The sequence below is a fragment of the Grammomys surdaster genome, unplaced genomic scaffold, assembly GCF_004785775.1.
Source record: "Grammomys surdaster isolate TR1022 unplaced genomic scaffold, NIH_TR_1.0 165, whole genome shotgun sequence".
Classification (NCBI taxonomy): domain Eukaryota; kingdom Metazoa; phylum Chordata; class Mammalia; order Rodentia; family Muridae; genus Grammomys; species Grammomys surdaster.
The window spans coordinates 17,054,941-17,075,566 of record NW_021604613.1 but is presented as its reverse complement, the minus strand read 5'-3'; the positions used below and the strand labels follow the sequence as shown (position 1 = coordinate 17,075,566).

General features: G+C 40.8%; 1 protein-coding gene across 2 annotated transcripts in view; it reads right to left on the bottom strand.

Moving 5' to 3' along the window:
- Window positions 1-20,626, bottom strand: part of Adam23 (ADAM metallopeptidase domain 23) — a 141,156-nt gene that overhangs the window by 11,360 nt on the left and 109,170 nt on the right. Inside the window, exons 19-25 of one of the 2 annotated variants that reach the window (XM_028765604.1) lie at window positions 16,970-17,020; window positions 16,269-16,332; window positions 14,288-14,393; window positions 13,002-13,121; window positions 9,564-9,732; window positions 6,740-6,851; window positions 412-502 (exon numbers count right to left, since the gene is read on the bottom strand). In XM_028765604.1, coding sequence (XP_028621437.1) covers window positions 412-502; window positions 6,740-6,851; window positions 9,564-9,732; window positions 13,002-13,121; window positions 14,288-14,393; window positions 16,269-16,332; window positions 16,970-17,020 — 713 coding nt within the window. The remainder of the gene's footprint in view (window positions 1-411; window positions 503-6,739; window positions 6,852-9,563; window positions 9,733-13,001; window positions 13,122-14,287; window positions 14,394-16,268; window positions 16,333-16,969; window positions 17,021-20,626) is intronic. The other variant, XM_028765603.1, reaches the window with a different exon arrangement.

The window sequence follows — 20,626 nt, the reverse complement described above, 5'->3', positions numbered from 1 at the left end:
TGTTGGTACTCCTAATTGTATATATGGAATTATTTGAATAGTGAAGTAAGACCATTAAAATGCTTCTATGAAACAGATAAAACATTCTGCCAATTAATAGTAAAAATAAAAAAAATAATAATAATGTTTGTACTTTGAAAGTCTTGCAAGCAGGAGAGCAAAGGGAGTCTTGGGCTCTTGCCTTAATAAGCACCAGACACTGTTCTATGCCCCACATTGTTCCAGACAGGAGAAGGTTCTATGGTGCACAAGAAACATGTCAAGTCACAAGACACAATACATCCAAAACACATCACAGACTATACCAGCACGGGACACATCGACAAGACAAACATGGAAGGGGTCAGAGACCAGGCCAGAGTCACCTCACACACCACAGTGAGACACGCAGACACTCAGGAGGATGCTTACTCTATGCCCCACCCTGTTCCTCCAAAAATCACCCCCAGGGCCAGAACGGTGCCAGCCACGGCCCCTATGAGCCTGCTTGTGGCCAAGTTCACTGTGTGGAGGAAAAACGGAGATTTGTTTTTAAAACAGAGAAAAATCACACACTGGTTTCACTATCATACAAAACAATCTCTCCAGAAAATGCTTTGAAAGCTAAGTATGAATATCTTTGCTCAGAAGTTTGAAACTGAGATGGGCATACATCAGAGAGTATACAAAAGATAATTTTTATCTCCAAATTCTACATGCTCAACTTTAAAACATAATGTCTTATAAATACTTTTAGGCTCATAAGTAATCCGTTCTGAATTATAGTTCCTAGCAGTATGAGGTGAATCTTTAATTGCACTAAGGCAAATTTATATTTTAATTATAAACTAACCATTGATGCATGCTTTATAAATTTTTCAAACTGCAAAATGTGCTTAACATCATTTAAATGGAGAACATATCATTCAGTTTTGTGAAAATTCATAAACACCCAATAAAGTAGCTTTAAAATTCTGTGTCATTTACATGGGAATTTATTGGAAAGCATATTTTGAATAACTGCAAGGTTTGGACTTCTGTCATAAGAAATGAGAATTTACTTCTTGGACTTTAGATCCTAGTGTATAACTGTTGAGTGTGCTGAGAGAGAGAGGGTCTCTGAAGACTGCAGAGGCTGCCGCAGACTGCCAAGCACTTAGTGCAGAGCAGAAACACTCTACAGCCGTACACCATCACTTCTGTGCAAAGCTTTCCAATATTGGGAAACAGACCTGAAACAGGTAGAGATCCCCAACATGTTCTCCACATGGGTTACACAAAGTCAGGTATTAAAATAGGAGGGAATGTTATTTAGGGTCAGGCATGTCTGTAAGTGTGAAAAGGAACCATCTCAGACACCGTATCTCTTGTTTCTGCATAAATTGAAGATATGGAATGCAATTGACCTTCCTGATGAGAACAGATTCACTTCAACAGGGCTGTATTCTATGTATTCTATGACTGACTGTATTCTGTGAACACAGGGGAACAGGACTGAAAGTGAGACTCATGGTCACAGTTGTTTAATGCTTCCTATTGCATTCATGGACTGTTTAATAGGATATCACCCCCAAAGGGAGAGGATATTGGATCTCTAAGCCTGCTTAGCAATTTTGAATTTCTTCAGTTTATCACAAGGTAAATGACATAAACAAGAATCTAAGGGATATTAACTAAAAACAACCAGAGATAGCCCTTTAAAAATAAAAAAGATGGAGACACAACATTAAACAGAGAAAGTCTAGTGAAGCCCAAGAGGGGAGACAGTTAGGTGGTGGCCGATGGCATGAAGCCCACATTTCCATTCAAAATGACTCAAACTACGTTTCAGATTTCCAAACTGTGGAGACAAAGACTAGGAAGGAAAGGCATTCCAAACATAAAACTTGACTAGTTTTTTGAAATAAAATCGCTGCTTTCAGAATGCTAAGATAACAAGTATGTTAGTTCATAACTTTTGGGGGGAAGGAGCTTAATTTTTAAGTACCGTCTCTCAAAGCTGTCAATCCTATCTTCCCTTCAACTCTCACATGAGGTAAGTCTGATAAATTATAGGAAAACATTTCCTTCCTCTCCCATATGATGTGATGTTAATTTAATATTTGTTAATTTAAAAAATTATAACTACCACACGAAAGATGGATAGCGATTTTGCAAACTCTTCTATGTTTGTTGTGTAATTCCTCACTGTAGACGCGGGAGGACTAGGCAGCCCACTGTGCATGTATTAGAAACCTGATCAGGGAAGAAGAAAAAAAAAATCCTGCAGATGCTTCAAGCACGTATTCCAGGCAGGCAGATGATGAGCCTTAATCAACACTGAGAAAGAATAATTATCTTCAGATTCTTAACAGATAAGTGCTCTTAACATAAAGCAAATGAGATGGGGTGGAGAATGGCTTTCTCAGAACTCATCTTTCTCGGGTGCTTCCCATCACGTGGTCAGCTCTGGCACAAGTAAAGATCCATCAGGTCCCTTGCTATGATCCAGAACAAAGTTTTATCTCTTTAAATTCAGACTTGGCCTGTTTCCAAATCTGTTTGGCAAGGACTGATTGAGTGACCCTCAGGTGGGCACCATTTTGCAGGGGACATATTTGTGAACACGGCCACTATGAAAAATTTGAAAAAATTTTCCTTGGGCCTTCGGAAGGAAGTTCGCGTTGTAGCTTTACTTCCACAGTCGTTGATTTAACACCGTATTGACTTTGTTCGTTAATTCTCTCATTCATATTCATTCCTTATCTGCAAATGTCTCTCTTACTTCTAGGCTCTATGCTGTGTGCACAACAACATACATTAATTTTCTCTTATGACTCAGATCATGGCACTCCCCAGGCTCACAGCTGATGAACACAAGCCTAGCTTTGGAAGTTTGAGCTGCCCCCCCCCCCCCGTCTGACACGTTTGCCCTCCTTTACACGGTGCCCATAGATCACGGTTATTACCACAGTATCTTTGTGTGTGAGTGTGTGTGTGTGAGTGTGTGTGTGTGTATATTTATTATTTTCAGTCTTGCTTCCTGTTCTCTAGGTTTACTGGTCCTAAAATAAACCAACAAAACAAAACAAACAAACAAACAAACAAAAAAACCCAGAACTTCTGATAAGAGTGTAATATTAAGATGCAAACTATAAATGTTCTCCTTTGTGGGGGAGAGTCTCTGTTTTGCATGTAGAATTCCTGCACAGGTAAGTTAGATTTCACACATTTAAAGAATGGTGCTCCTTTTGAAAGTGTTCCTTTCTCAGTTTCCAAATCAGGAGGAGGCAGTGTTTTGCCTATGTGAAAGGGGTGGACCAGCTCTACATGCCTGATCCCTTGGCACTTCAAAGGCAGTAGTTAGCAAAGCCATCTCTGGTGGCCTCTAGGCCACAGTTCTTCCTGCAGGGATTTGCTTTACTAAACTGAAGGTTAGAAATAAACACAAAATAAATTCCTTTATTTAACAGCAAAATACTGATATTATAAAAATATCTTGTTCGAAATTTCAGTGTGCTAGATATAAATTCATATCTCCTTCTCCCTTTCCATGTAATAAAAACAGTTCAACTTTAGTTTACCGGGAGACACTGTCTTTCATTTGCAAATCCAGAGAGCTCTTGGGCTGGTGGCTGGAAGAGCAACCCGCTGAGAGCCAAAGCAATTTAACTAATTCACCTACACTATTTCAGCTGAATATAATGGCATACACTTGTAATGCCAGCAGCTGGAAGACTAAGGCGGGAGGAATGTGGGTTTGAGGCCAGTCAGAACTACATAGCAAAATCCTGTCTAAAAAAAAAAAAAAGAAAGAAAGAAAGAAAAAAGACAAATAATGTAAGTCATACTATTAACAAAAATACAAAGACTTTTCTGTATTTTTATGAATCAATAAATGGTACTAAAATATTGTAGAATATGGTAGATCTTTAATCTAGTCTGTGGTTAATTAAATAAATGCCTGGCATAATTATACATAATACTTCATACTCACATACAAGATTAATTTAGTGATCAGCACTATAAAATCAAGGCTTTGTCATACCAAACTCCCCTAAAGGCTATATGCAAAGACTACAATAAAAAATATCTAGTGTCTTATAAACATTTAAAATCACTGTTTTCAAAGCTCTGAACTCTAATGATGTACTTCATTTCTTCAGCATTGCTGGTAAATAACTGATCCTCTAATGGGCTTAATCACTGCCTGGCTACCGACATTCCTTCTCTTTTCTTATGCACAAAGGACTAGCAGAGGGACTTAGCATTCTGCTTTAAATGAGGAAGCAGCAGAAAAGATACTGGGGTTAAGCTTATGTGATCACATTTTATTTAATTAGGTGTTAGCACTGATAATTCGTTTTCCCGTTTGTAAAGCAGCGGATCTGGATGAATTGCCTTCAAGGTCCTTTCTATCTATAATTTGATGACAATGGTCCTCATTAAAGGGTCTGGTCCAACCTTCCTAGGCATACTATCCCTGCCCACACAAGTCAGTGTCTTGTCTTTTCTCTTGTTACAGTGATGGCACGATAGCCACCAAATAAGAAAACTCCATCACAGTCCACAGTATGCACTGAGCAAAGTGGATACATTGTTTTGTTTTAGGGATAGTCTCACTAGCTAGCGTCATCTAGAACTCTTATGCAGCCCATGCTGGCCTTAAATTTAAGATTACCCTGCTTGAGCCTCCCAAGTGTTGAAATGTAGGTGCTGGGAATTGAACTCAGGACCTCTGAAAGAGCAGTCAGTGCTCCTAACCACTGAACCATCTCTCCAGCCCCCCAAACAGAGAGCTATTAATTAATTGTACTAAAATTTTTTGATTTGACTGGATATTTGTTTACAAAATAGCTAGTTTTCATTTATATAACATGTTTGCTTAATCAAAATTATTAGAAACTCACACTGATTTTGGTCATTATCTAACCAACTTGCACCTATGACTTGCTGCCTTCAGCAAAAGCAGAAAGAAGAAAACATGTGACCAGAAGGCCCGCAGTCTGAGGTGCACACTATGGGTAATTTTTACTGTCTTTCACAGCCCTTTGGATTTCCTTATGATTATTTTTTGTAATGACCATGTATGATTTGCATTACCATAAAAGGGGGACTATTTTCTTAACTATAATGAAGACTGCCATCTCATAAAATGAGAGCAAGTCAAACAAAAAACAGCCGTAAACACTCTCCTCTAGAGTAGCTGTTTGCTTCATGGTTCTGAGTTTGACATTTCTTGGTGAATGAGCAGGTGAAGAAACGGCAAATAGAAACAGCTAATGAAGCCGCAGCCCACCTAACAAGTAGGAGAATGTAAATAAACTCAGTCGGTGTACAAGCACGTCTGTGTGTCACAGAAGCAAACAGCACCGGCGTATCTTTGAAAATCACGGCTGTGCTGTGCAGGGGGTTTGAAGAAGGAGCCTCATTTCTCTTGTCAGGGTCTAAATCTCCAAATCTAACTTCTGAAGGTGGATCCAAGAATGTTTTGTTCTAGTTTTAAAGTGACAAAAGCCTGAATGTAGAAGTGGAGTGGATTCTTTTTTAGAAACAGAGAAAACAGAAATAGACTGTGAGGGTGTGATAATTATTCTTATAGAATTTTAATATCCCGGGCATATTAAGCAAAGGAATGAAGTGTGTTTTAACATGCCCACTGTTAAGAAACAGCTCACATCCATCCAATCCAGGCTACATCTCTTTAGGAACTGTAGTCTAGGAAGCTTCAGCTGCTCTGAGGTTCATGTACTCCCATAAAGAACACACTAAAGTTCAGAGTTTAAATGTTTCATCCAAAGCAAGGTTGATCAACCCAACGCTAGTCATATATGTTTAAGAAAACGTCATGGCGGTTAACTGATAGGATACTATTAGCAGCACCATAAAAAAAAAAAAAAGAATCTGAGGTACAACGCCATGGTCAAATGTCAGAATTGGTACTAGCGATAGTTTGTTTTCCGGGAACTCGAGACTTAGATGCTACATAAAGCCTATTGTAACTGACAGCTTTTCATGATCTTTGGGAATGAACTGAGGGGGTGAGAGAGGGGAGAATAATGAGAAAATGACTGTCATATTCATTTTTACATAGGCAATGCTGTAAAATGATGCAACAGAAACTGAGCGTGCTCCCAGTTTGGCCTCTGGTTGCCTTGGTAACGGGCATGTCACCTGACCTCGGGGCCTGAGCATTCTCATTTTCAGTATCGCACAGTGACTATGAACTGCCACAGACTCATTATGCTAAATTCTAATCTCTCTCTTCTCTTAGCGGCTGCTTAGAACAAAGCTTCAGACCTTTTACATTTCCTTTGAAAAATTAAAGCTATCTGAAGAACTGACTCTTTTACCGAATCAAAAGAATTTGTTAGAACGGGGCATAAAAGACTACAACTTTCCTCTGGAGAGAATGTGATATGGAAGAGTGATAAAAGTCTCGTGTCAGCCCCACAGACTGTACCTATTTGAAAATGGAACAGCTTAGATGAATTATAAAATAATTGGCTTTTGGGAAAGTGGGGGGAAAGTGTAAGTTTTAAAGGGCAGAGAAGAAACTGGATTAAAGGAAGCCAGTATATTTACTTTTCTTAATTCAGTTCCAAGCTAAGAGGTAATTTAGATATGCTTTTGAACCTATGATGCACACAGGACTGTGCATCTTCATGGCTAAAGGATAAACCTGTGTGTCTCCTTCCAAAGCCGTGGAAGCAGTGATCTGCTGCAGTGGGAGAGGGAAAATGAGTAGTCTGCAATGATCTAAAACCGGAATCATACAAACCCTTAGGTCCTTCATCCTTTGGAGGATTGGGGTTCCGAACTGGATCCCGGATGCTGCAGTCTGTGCCTGCCCAAGTGAAATCACAGATGCAGGTGGCTTCGTTGCTGCACACCTGCGAAGGAGAAGGAAGAGAGAGAGACACAGTCGTGTGGACCACTGATGATAAGCGTAATCTAAGCACTGGGTGCATGAAGAGATCTTTCAAAATCACTAAGAAGGCTTTCAAAACATTCCCATGGCTTTAAGGACTAGGTTCATGGGTCAAATTACTGAATAGATTCCTAGTAATTATGGAAAATTGTGATTAAGATGAAGAAAACTTTTTAAAATTGTATTATTCACAGTATTAGATATATTTAGATACATAAATGTCCAATAAAGTAGATTTACTTCCCCTGAAGCAACTATTTCTAGGAATAGTTATAAAAAATAGACATGTTTATTACAGTAAGTTATCAGACACGGAGCTCAAAAACCCCCAGAGAATAGAGGGAGCAAGCTCCAGGGGCAATCCTCAAGATAAAAGACCAAGAAACACAATCACTAACATGCTGCGTGATCTCGCCGTGCCCAATGCATCTGGTGGCACTCTGCCTGCCCGGTGAGCACTCCTCACCCTCCCACCATCTATGGAGGCATTCTTTCCCAGCAAGCAGGCTGACACCCTCTACCAAGCAGCAAATGGCACAGACTTGCAATTTACATGAATCAAATAAAACACTCCACAAACTAAAAAGAAAGGTGCCAAGACCCTTTTGCCATTAGAAATGATAAAATCAAATGCCAATGCTTTTAAATCCAAGAAACTGTGATATACGGTTATGATTAATAAGACTGAACTTTGCTTTTTAAAAAGTGGTGAAAATGAGATGGGACAAGGGAAAACAGCAAGGAGCTTTTATGTTTCTTATTTTTAGAGCAGGGACTAAAATGCTTAAAAAGTCTGCGTGGTGATTTTATTTTGGATAGAAATTGTACTGAATACTCATTACGTGTCAGGTTCCTCTGCTGAGCTTCTCAGTCACTCCACACACCATCATCAGCTAAGGGCTGAGAAAGGGTAAGTACCCACCCAGAGTCACTAAGACATAAAAGAAGCATAGCCAAGATCTAAATCCAAAACTCTTTCTAGCCCCTGAATCCATGTTCTTAAGTCGCTGGATAGGAAGGCTGACTTCAATGTCATCCTCTTAGGATTAATAAATACCTAAAGGGCATGAGAAAGACACTCCTTTGGGGAGGGGGCGTGTATCTGAGTGTGTTTCTGAAGGAGGAGCTGTAGGAGGAAAGCCCCCCCCAAGTGTGGGACCCAGAGCCACCCCATTGAATGGGGTTCTAGACTGAATAAAAAAGAAGATAGCTAAGCACATGTGGTCCCTGCCTTTGCTTTGGGCTCTGTAATATGAGGAATAAGTTCCTGGCCACCACACCATCCCCATCATGCTGGACTGTGTCCCTTGAACCTTGAGCCTCGTCTCTGGAGTTACTTATGTTGGATATTTTGTGACATTAACAAGCAGAGTGACCAGCACACCAGGCTACCCGGCCTCCCTGTGAGCTTGTGCTTTAACCAAGTATCACCAGGAGAGAAGCTTCCTGGTCCTGAGAGAAGCTTCCTGGTCCTGTCTGCCTTGCTCCCCTCTGTGTCTCTATTTTGAGTTCCTTCTACCTTCGTTCTAGCATCTCCCTTTTTTATCATCACTGTTTCTTTGTGTCTATTTTCCTAATCTCTGAAGTCTGTATAAATTTGAAATGCATTCATTTTGCTAAGTCCGATCTAAATTACCATTATATATATATTTTTTAATTATTGCTGCTAAACTTGGATTTTCCAGGAAAGGCAACATTCTTAAATACTCTGGTCACAGAATTAAAGCTACATACAGTTTTGAATATAGACAGCATCTTTGCATGGGGGGGGAGACTGAGTTCACGTGTAACTGTACATCTTTAGAAGTATGAATGTCATCTGTGATCCACTCGCCTGTGGAGATCCACTCAGTGTGATCTGAGATGAAGCTCAATCACTAATATGACCTATGTTGTTTTGTGCTATTTTAAAAAAAAAAGTACTAACACAGAGTCTACAGTCCCTTGGGAACCATATCAATTTTCTTCCAACTGTTAAGATGTTGTAAAGGCTAATTTCACACGCCATGTTAACTGGGCTATGGGGTGCCCACTTGAACATCATTTTTAGACGTGTCTATGAAAGCATGTCCATTGAGAGCAACATCTGAATGAGTAAACTCCAGAGAGCTGACTGAGATCCCACCATGGCCTGAGCAGAGCCTGAGTTTTTCCCCCTTTCAGTATTTGAGCTGAGAAACTTCATCTCATCCTCTTCACTGCCAGAACATCAGCTCTGCTGATTCTCATGTCCGCAGAATACCAATGAATCATACCGATGGCTTGCATAGCGGACAGTGGACAGCACAGCTTCCATAATCATGTGATAATATCAATTACTCATAATAAATCCTCTTAGACAGATAGATATATAAAAGGATGGATGGACAGACAGAAGACTAATCTTATTCTTCTACAGACTATTGATTAACATGGATGTCAAGTTGTATCTGGAGAAGGTAATCAATACACATAACCAATAATGATATGAGAACTAAACAAAATAAATCAAATTAACTTATAAATGATTATTTTAGCAGATGAAGGCACTAAGAATATGATGATAATCAGGGCACAAGAACTGGCTACAGTCCCAGTAAGAAATGGCTGTGTCTGACTACCAGTTCTAACTATCACTGTGAACTCAGGGTCCCAAACAATGAAGAGTCAAACTGTAACACTGATATCTACTTACCCCATGGCCTGAGCAGACTTTACCCTTGGAGTCAAGTGGGCAGCTGCTCATATTTAGGGCTTGAATCTGTAGGCACTTCCGATCTAAGCACATCATGGAGGGGCCACATGGCGTCCCATCTTCTACATAACCCACGTCTGTATCATCGTCTAAAACTACGTGAGCACCACTGAAAGCAGAAAGTAACCTACTGTATTAAATATTTAATCGGGGGTGGGGTCTACCCCATCTTTGATCATTCAGTTCCCAGATAAAAGCCACAATCCTTTATGTTTATGAAAAGCCTTTAAAGCATCAGACCTGGGCAGATATCTACCCTCTAAGCTATTAATGTTTACTCGTCTATCAATAACCCTTAGTTACAATTTGCTGTGATCTATATTGGCTGCTCTTATCTCTAACTGGCCAGCCTTTATGGCCATGTTTTCATGACTCAACTACCCACTGCCATCCTCCTCTCTCCACCTCTTCTTATCCCCCAGGGTCTCCTGTCTCAGACCCCAAGCCCAGGAACTGAAACTCCACCTACTGTCTTCTGCCCCTCTACCAGCCATAGGCATCTTTATTGACCAATCAGGGCTAACTTTGGGGGCAAGGTAAGAATCTCTTCATCCCTGGGGCAACCATGGACGGTACTTAGCATTACAATACCTAGCAAAAGGCCAAACCTCAACAGTGATCCACGTAAACATAAGTGCCACACCGTCCAACAACACAGTACCAGCCGGAACATGGCTTTCGATTTATGAAACAGAGAGACTGCTAAAGGTAGCCAGGGTTTATTCAAGACTTTTCCTCCCTCCTATCTATCTTTAATAAACGTGCAAGAAAGAAACTGCCTTTTGTTATTATTCACAGCCCACATCATCAGGAACAAGGATTATCAGCAGGAAACATTCTAACTCTTTGGGTGTTCTCAATACTAAGGATAGGTGAAAGGTGTTAGTGTAGACAGAAGAAAGCATGTCGTTGATTCTCCAAGGTCTGGTGGGGAAAAGATAGTGTGGGAGGAAAATAGCACTGAGCAAAAACAGCAAAGCAAGGTATATGAAAATTAGTATTATTACCTCAAAGGATTGAGTTATCACAATTTAAAAGAGAAAGCCAGGTCTTCTTTACTAATGCTTACTTCTTATGTTTTGAAGTTAGGGGTAATTAGAATTTGGATGCTAGTTAGAAATGAGATATAATTATTAACAGAGAATCTTGCTGAATGTTTTACCAATATGGCACCTTGTATTACAGACAGGTGAGGTCATACACTATGGAAGAGCGCTTGTGTATATGGAAGGTCTAGATACAACACTACAGATGTTTCCCAGTGAGGGGCTTATTCTCTGAGACCTAGTTAAAATTACCTTTAGAGCCATTTAACAAGATGGAAAAGTAGCAGTTATCTGACCAAGACATCATGAAATTGTGCAAAATTACTCTTGGGTAATTTCAAACAATTATTCACTCCCATGAAAAGGTGGTTTGAAAATCTGGGGTAGTGAAAATAAAGGGCTGATGGTATGTCAGTTCTGTGGTAGGATCCCAAAGGTATTTTAACAGCAGTGCTTCTGAACAAGAGGAGGCCACCAAAGAACCCTGGTTACTCTGATGGCAATGGTAATTATTTGTGACATAACACGGGTTCCTGGCTGAAAACACAAGCCTCTTGTCTATGTGCTCTATGTGCTATGCTCATAAAAAATGGGTATGGAAAAAAGGGGGGGTTGTGGTAACATCAATAAAAACATTTAATACCGGTTTTCCATATATGATTGGGTGCTTGTTAGGCCATCCTCTAAACCAGACACACGCAGCATAAAATACTGCTTAAATTGAATGTTTTATGAAAAATGAAACACAGTATTCAAATAGTGATATGCTGCAATGTTCAAAATTTTTAGCCAAGGATAAAATGAGTACAGGTTGAGTATCCCTAATCCAAAACAGTAACTCTGAAATGTTCCAAAGTCTAAAACTTTCTGAGTACTTACAGGATGCTAGGAGTGAAAACATCTACTTAAAACACAGTCAAAGTTAAAATGCAGGCATGCTAAAAGTACTGGGTAAAAAAAAAAACCACTGTTCAGAAGAGGAAACATAAATGGCCAACAAATACAGGCAAGTTAAAATGACTTAAGGAACTGCAGTTCAAAACACAGATGTCATTTCAATTCACTTAAAGCAGTTGTCATTTAAAAAATAATTACAAATGCAGGCTAGAGTCAGGAGAAAAGAGACCCTTAATACACTCTGAGTGGGAGCATAAATTAGTAGTCTCCAGGAGAACAGTGTGGGGGTTTCTTTTAAATACCAGATAGTACTACTATATATTTCCTATGGTATTATCACAATAGCCAGGATAAATAATCAATCTAACTAGCCATCAATAGAAATAGGAGACATGGGCCGGGAGGTGGTGGTGCGCCTTTAATCCCAGCATTTGGGAGGCAGAGGCAGGCGGATTTCTGAGTTCGAGGCCAGCCTGGTCTACAGAGTGAGTTCCAGGACAACCAGGGCTACACAGAGAAACCTTGTCTCGAAAAATCAAAAAAAAAAAAAAAAGAAATAGGAAATATGGTGTAAACATAACAGTATTAGCCACAAAGAAGAATGAAGCCTGTCATTTCCAGAACAGATGTAAAATAAGTTCCACACAGAACGATACGTACAACACACCCTCTCATACATGTATCAACTTTAAAAAATTGGCTTGATGGTAGAAGACAGAGGAGTCGAGATTGAGACTGTGTGGCAGGGTATGGAAAGATGGTTGGGTGTAATTAATAGGTTTTGTATGCTTATATGGAGGTATTTCAATTAATATATATGGTTCCTAGGTCCTATGTCAATAAAATAGATACACAAATGATTCAATTCCTTTCAGCCTGTGTGTATAAGGTATAAATGAAAAATCCCATGGTTAGTTTTGGGTCCCATTCTCATGCTACCTCACTGTGCACTTATAAACATTCTAAAAGCTGAACACTTCTAACCTTGAGCTTTGGATACATGGGTTATAACTTGGAGCATAACTCTATTCCTAAGATTGTGATTCGGAAAAAGGTCTTAACTATTGATAACCACTATGATTTTAGGTAACTGAAATTTGTAAATCAACTTTTTTTTTAAAGATTTATTTATTTATTATATATGAATACACTGTAGCTGTCTTCAGACACCCCATAAGAGGGCATCAGATCTCATTACAGATGGTTGTGAGCCACCATGTGGTTGCTGGGATTTGAACTCAGGACCTCTGGGAAGAGCAGTCAGTGCTCTTAACCACTAAGCCATCTCTCCAGCCCGTAAATCAACTTTTAAAGTGGTTCTTTACGTGGAAGAGAAAGGATGGAACTACAAAATCTTTGATCTGCCATGTTTTAAATTTTTCTTCTTGGAAACCTGAGATCCTCATTCCTCCCTAGGTCCCGACTTCTGCATTACCTGCACTCAATAACTCGGCCTTGATGGTAGAAGGAAGCCGGGATGATCTCTCCTTGAAGTTGACCGATACGTGGAGCTCGGGTAAGATTGGTGCAAAGCAGAAATCCACAGAACACATCGCTGCATGGGTTTGAGAAGGCAGAAGACAAGAAGAATCCAGCTCAAAACACCACTACACACACATTCGTTTTTTACATGTTACAGTTCTGGGAACTAAACACAGAACCTTGCAGACACTAGGCAAGCAATCTACAATAGAGCCTTATTTCCAGTCCTCAGATCCTTAATAGTCTTTTCATTACAGAATAAAAGCACTAATACACTGTCGTAGCCGTGCCAGCCCCACTCCCTTGCCTAAAGGACGACAGCTTCACTCATGGCAGTGAAGTGTGCACTGATGAAAGAAGGACCGGTGGTATTCTCAATCAATAGCAGCATGCTCCTGTTCCTGACATCCCCTGTCCTGTGCATCCTCCCTCCCCACTCTAGAGCTGAGGGCAGCACAGCCTGCCTAGAAATGAATGTGAGGAAAAGCAAGAGCATGATGAAGATCCACCTTTGAATGTGCAGCTTTTGCATCCACCTGACAACTGTGAGCTCACAAGAGTAAGACTTCAGAAGTCAACACAGTAAACCAGAAGGGGAACAGTGATCTGCATCCTTGGGGACATTACATGACTCACCTGTCATGAGGATACCTCCACCTCCTCCCTAGCCTAGCTGTTCAATAAACAATGAGTCACACAGGATGATGACAAACAAGTGAACTGTCAAGTCACTAAGACGGAAGTCCACAGCCCATGGTGCATGGAAATGTGGAAATGCCTCTTGAAGCTTGAGAAATGCAGATTAAAGCCATGCCAAGATAGCAGTTCCCACCCACTAGAGTTGATAAACGTTATAAATCTGGTAAGATCACAGATTGGTGACGACAGTGTGTATTACAGCAGAGTCTCTTAATGCACAACCATTTTATGTCATCTGATGACAATGAAAATATGCATCCCTGGGACCTGGCCATTATTTTGCTAAGTACATCTCCCAGAGGGACGGAAACAATATACATAGATCCGAAGTACAAGAGAGTCCAGAGCAGTACAGTTATTTTATGCTTTTTATCCCCTTTATACAGTTATCTACTTTTATTTTTAATAGTGCATAGGTAGTTAACTCTTTAATGGTTCCTATAGGGACACACTGTGCATCCACAAGTCCCTACTTTTGTTCACTTTGCTTTTACATCGTCTGGAAGCAGTCACTATACCCCACAGGGGCTGCCCACTCACTGTTTGCTACACTGTATCCACCGATCTCCATCCTTGCCACAATTGCCCTTCTCCGTGCCTTCCGTGTTCAGCTTTTCATAGCAGAACTTGTCTGACCCGGCAGCCTCTATCAGAGATGGAGGAGAGAAGAAAACACATTTTAGTTCCCTGGGCCACTCACACTCAGTGGGGTGCCACAAACCTGTCCATCAACTGCCTCCCAGTAGGAGGACAAAAAGGAAACTTGATTGCATGTTCCTACGGTGGAAACAAGCAAGCGCTGATTTCAAGCTCTGAATGTGCCCTTTGCTGATTTATTAAAACTTCCAAACTTCAGCAACTTTTGTGAGCTGGTGCAAAAATGCTCCAGCACAGCACAGTCTGAAATGTGAGAAATCTCTAACCAGATCTTGCTGGTGGGTTTTAGAGTGACCAGTGAGAAAAATCACTAGCAGCAATACATACAGCACCACCACACAGTAAACAAGCTTGTATTCTTAATCCTGTTTCATTTTGTTTTATGTCTTATGTGTATGGGCGTTGTGCCTAGAAGTAAGCCTGTATACCATGTGCATGCGGTGCCCAAGGAAGCCAGGAGAAGGCATCAGATCTCCTGGAAATGGAGTTACTAACAGTTGTAAACCACAACTGAAGTTGAACCCAGGTCCTCTGGAAGAGCAACCAGTGCTCTCAATGACTGTGCCATCTCTCCAGCCTTCTTAATCCTGTTTATGTCAACATTCAGGGATTAATTTTTTTTAAAGTTTCAGTTCACTGAGGTTGCTATGCCTGTTTTAATCTTTTTGAGACAGAGTCTTCACTTTTTTGACCCAGATGGCCTGGATCTCATTATGTAGTACAAGCTGACCTGTAACTACTAGTAATCCTCCTGCTTCAACTTCCCAAATGCTGAGATTACAGGCATGAATCAACATGCCTGGCTCTGCAAAGATTTTATAGCAGCATTTGAGTTTTGATATTTAAATTTGAAGATGTTATGTTCTTACTATCGTTACAGAAATGAAGCACTGAAGTTAAAATTTTCACATGAATAACACCTGCCAAACACTGAAGTCATTTATGTGACGTCTGTGTACTTTCTTCCATTTTGGAAGAGCCAGCTTTAGCTAGCTAGTGAGTCTCATTTCTCTGCTTTCCTGTTCTGGTTAGTGTTTTTCAACTTGACACAAACTAGAGTCAGCTTGGAAGAAGGAAATTCAGTTGAAAAACTGTCTCCATTAGACTGGTCACTGAGCAAGTCTGCAGGCATTTTCTTGATTAATGCTTGATAAGGGAAGGCCCAGCAACTGCTAGGGGTGCCTCTCCTGGGCAGGTGCTGCTCAATTGTATAAGAAAGCAGGCTGACAGGGTGGGTGGGGAAATATGCAAGGCGACTGACTCCCAGTGTCTGTAATTCTTTCCCATGGTCCTGTCTGCAACCAAGGTCCTGTCTGCAACCAAAGAAATTCCTGCATGTTATTACTGACATTGAATAACAGACAAAAAACAAAATAAAAACACAAAAACAAACAAACAAACAAAAAACCTACCCCTCAACCACACCTGCTACACTCACAAGGTAAACCAGAAAGGTACAAAGTAAACTATGCAATTATGCAAGTGGCCAGACAGAGGCTATGATCATGGCACTCAACACTGTTGTCCCAGGTAGCTGCAACATCCCATATTTAACAGCCACGGTCCATGAAAGGCACTTCGGTTGCCATGACGATTTCTCACTTGGACATCTGTTCCCGTGGTCTCTGCATCCGCAGCGTTATTTGAGGTATATTGGGAACTGAACCCAGAACCTCGAATGCTCTTTGCCCCTGAACTACACCTGCAGGCCTGCGCCTAACTTTTATGCTATCTCTTTACTTTCGTCCTTCGCTGGACTTTCCTTGTGCATCACTCCATGCTGTGTGCCTCTGTCACAGACTAGAAGAGCAGAACCACAGAAAAGAAACTCTGTGTGGCCACCAGGCCAGAGGATGCCACCTACTTGTCCCCCAGATGTACTGGCATTGGTTGTCCCTTGTCTTGCACTCGCCATTGTAGCAGCGACCCTGAGAGAAAGAACACACATTGTGAGTCACAGGACACTGGGGCCATTGTCCCCAAAATCTGACTACAAAGTCCGGCTCTGGGTGAGTTACACAAAGTTCTCCTCATTGGCTACTCAAGCCTTTTCACAGTGGCCAATAAGAAACAAAGTTATCAAAGAAGTAGAAGCTCTGCCACATTAAAATGTAAAGCTCTGGGTACACGGCACAGCATGTCTCTTTAAATGTAAAATAATTGTTGAAACTTTAATTTTTATGGGGAACAAAATATTTGTACCATTCTGCAAATGAGACCAAAATGACTTAGCTACTCTTAATACTGACTTAGGAAAAGGCTTATTGTCTTTTTTTTTTTTTTAAGCCAAATAGGTTGAAATTATTTATGGATGGTTACAACTCAGCAAGAGCGACTCCTAGTTCCTTCACCCATTGCAGTCTTCTCCTTTTCCTTCGATCTGGACAATTTGTCACTGATTAAACAGACGTAATATTCAGAAGGAACTAAAGGTGATGTAAAGCAGCATCCCACTGCAATTTACTTGCGTAAACTTTCTTCCTAAGTAACATTTGTTGAAAGCAGGGAGGGGGAAATGACACTAATCCTTTCTAAATTACACTGAAACCTTAGAGCCCAGCGTACCTGATTCTGATTGCAGGCATAGCCATCTTGTTTATGGAGGTTTGGTGGGCACTGAAAAATATTAACTTTTTAGTTGAGGTACAGACGCATAAAACATTTCAGAAAATGTGTTTAATAGAATAAAACAAGAGAAAGCAAATGTACAATTAGGAACATTTAGAAGAGCACATTTAATGCCATTAATGGATTATTTAATTTAATTCTATCATTAACGAAGTCTAATGCGGTTAATTCTTTTTATGTTGTTCTGTTTACCAGGAGATGGCTAGAGAGCAAATAACGCTCACTTGTCAAGAAGCTTCAAGCAGAAGGGACTAACATGGGCAGCAAGGAGAATGAATCGCCTTGCTGCGAAGGAGTGGACACATTAAGAACTAATTTGCAAGACCTTGCTGCAGCTCCTTGTAAATGTCAAATCTGCATGTGACACTGTGACATGTGCCTATGGCACATTTTTGCAAAAGCAAAAGAAACAATCTTGAAGCACAATGTAATCAGTGTAAGTGCAGTATCACTCTAACCTCTCAAACCAAACTTGTTACTAGAATAATCTATGGTGAAGTAGGGCTTGCTGCTGCTGCTGCCGCCGCCGCTGCTTTAACCAAACCATCTATGACACCATTTTAAAGTTCACTTCATTTTCCTCAGAAGTTAACCAGAATGACTCCAGTTATACTTTTTAAACATTTAAGAGAGTGGGGGAAAGGTCAGGGGCCATGAGGTTGAAAGCAAATACAAACAAAAAATCCTCAGGACAAGGAGCAGGAAGCTTAAGGACATTCACTGAGGTCCCACCAGAGCCTCTGTGTGTTCCCCAGTTTGTCTTTTTGTCTCACACGTGCCATCCAGTATGACTGCAAATCCTCAGATTCACTTCAGATACAAGTTGACTTGTAATGTCAACTCTTCTCAGTTTCTACCATATAATCCCAGGTCTAAGCTGCCAACATTATAACCTGGACTGTAGTCTCCGACCTTCCTTCCCTGCTTCCATCCTGGTTCCGGTACTGTCCCCATTAAAACATGAACACCAGATCGTGTTGGTCCCCTGCCCAAAAATTCTGAATAGCCCTCCAAGTTGCATGTGGTCCGCTTCTCCCATCCACACCAGACCGTCTCCCTGGCCTCATTTCCAGCTCTCTCGATGGCTGATGTGATTCCCTACGAGATGCCAGGCATGCTGCCAGCCCACTGCCTGCTTCCTGCTGGGGTCATCCCATCTTCTCTTTAGGGATTTTGCTCAACTATCACCCTCTAACCACGTTCTTTACACTGGCAGCTCCCTCCCATGCTGGCTGGCATCTTCTCTTCCCCGTTTGCTACATTTTCCTTCTCTACCGCATTTACACCACCTGACAATCCATATATTTCCCTAGTTTGTTTGCTTCTGCTCCCATGATTATGTGAGCTCCATGCAGGCAGGGTTTTCTGTCTGGCTTCCCGCTGCACAAAACACCAGGATGTGGTGGGTGTTCAATTACTACTAGCTGACTCAGAAAATGAATGGATCACCCATACTGGTAAAATGAAGTTATTTTATGCTGCATGCATAGGGTCGTTTATTGAGCTCATCACAAGAAAGATAAAAGATGCATGTAGCTTTCCTCAGGAGCATTGACACACTACAGGACGCAGCAATAAAATGTCTGTTCTGCGTCTTCCTAAAGGCTGCAGAGCCCTTTTCAGATGCAGTCGCCACAGTTTTTCACTACCTGGTCCTGCATATCCCAGGGATGCGACAATGACAGTAAACAAACCACACAAAAGAGATCCCCGAGGCCTCTTCCATCTTTCTGGATTCCCTCGGAATGAAATCATTATCTCATTAATCAACTATCATAAATTATTCACTTACCCTGAAACCAGTACAACCAGGGTAAACAGAAATGGGGCGTGGGACGCTCCTAGAAGAGGCAAATCACGTTTGTGATGTCTTAAGAAGGAAGGGGAAAAAAGGGAGAATGCTTTACTGACAAAAAAAAAAAATAGCCCTCATTATAAACTGTCACAGGTACATGTGCTGTAATTCCTAATCAATCTGGTTTTAGTTTAGGCTAAGAAAAGCCAGTTGTTAGACAGATGTGGCCGTGCACGCCTGCGGTGCTGATCTGAATGAGAATGCCCCCTGCGGGTGCATATATTTGAATACTTTGGTCCCCAGTTGGCAAAAGTGTTCAGGTCTTTTATAAGTTGTTTCAGTCATGGTATTTGTCATGGCTATAGAAAAGTAATTGAGACACTTGGAATCCTAACAGTCAGGAGGTGGTGGTGGAAGGATTATGGCCAGGCTGGGCTGCAAATAAATACTCAATAAAACTGGTTGCTAATCACTGCAATGTTTAATGGTGAAATCACCCAGAGGTTCTTAACATCCTCTAAGGATGTTCAGAACAGGAACAGATCTGGGCACTCGCTTCCGTGAAGCGATGCTCCGGAGTTTCTGGCACCACTGCTCCCGGGGTCACCAGGAATGCCAGGCAGGAAGATCCAGCAGAAGCAGTTTCAGTGGTGCCTATTGTAAGTTGTGCAATCCTCCACTAATTTCCAGTGCTCGCAGAGGCCATTAACACACCTTTCAAATATCTTTACTATGTCACCGCACTGTGCTACGGATTTCTTTCAGTTGCTTGAGTATTGATTAGTCTGTCATAAACTGTGCAATGAAAAAAGAAAGTTCAACGTGGCTCTAAATGAGATGTCTCCATCGAATCCCTTCCCTCAGAGCCCAGGAAACCCTGTGGGAAAGGAGGTGAAGAAGTCGGGGAGACAAGACACCACGAAAACAAGATCTTACTAAACAACCGAACAAAGCTCATATGAACTCACAGAGGCTGGTGCAGCAACTGCAGGGCCTGCCAGGGTGTGCAGTAAACCCTCTGCCAATTACTACAGCTTTCAGTTTAGTGCCGTTACAAGACTCCTAAACATGTGGATGAGTGATTCCTGTCCCTTCTCTCAGGGCTCTTTTATTTTTCTGTTGGCTGCTCTTGTTTAACTTCAATATGATGGTTTCTGCTTTATCTTATTATATTTGTGTGTGTGTGTGTGTGTGTGTGTGTTTAAAAAAGAAAAGAAAAACAGAGTTCAGAGATATCAGTAAATGCTAATATAAAAATTAACTAAAAGCATGAAGTAAAAAAAAAAAAAAGATAAGGGTGTAATGCAGCCGCGCAGCTCATAGTTCTCAGGGATGTAGAGGTTCTACTTTCATAAAAACTCTGAATATCAATAAAGTCAAATTTCACTGTCTTTTATAAAATAGAAGAAAATATTATAGATTTTACTCCCTTCTACTTTAACTGCCTATTTTGGGTTTATTATGATGGTCACACTTTTTAAATTATTAATAAAATAGCATTCTATTCTAATGTGCCACGGGAAGAACAACAATACATTTTTCACCAAAGACACATGAAGTATAAAGAAAACAACTGCATTACTTAGAGAATAAAACAGGTTGAGGAAAGAGTCCCTATTTTATTTTACTTTTCTGTATGTGTATGTGTGCAGTGTAAATGAATATATATACATACATAAATATATATGTGTGTATGTGTATATATGTATATACACACATATATTGTATATGTGTGTGAGTGCATGTGTGTGTGAGCGGTGTATGTGGGTATGTATACACTGGAATGATCCATGTGTGCC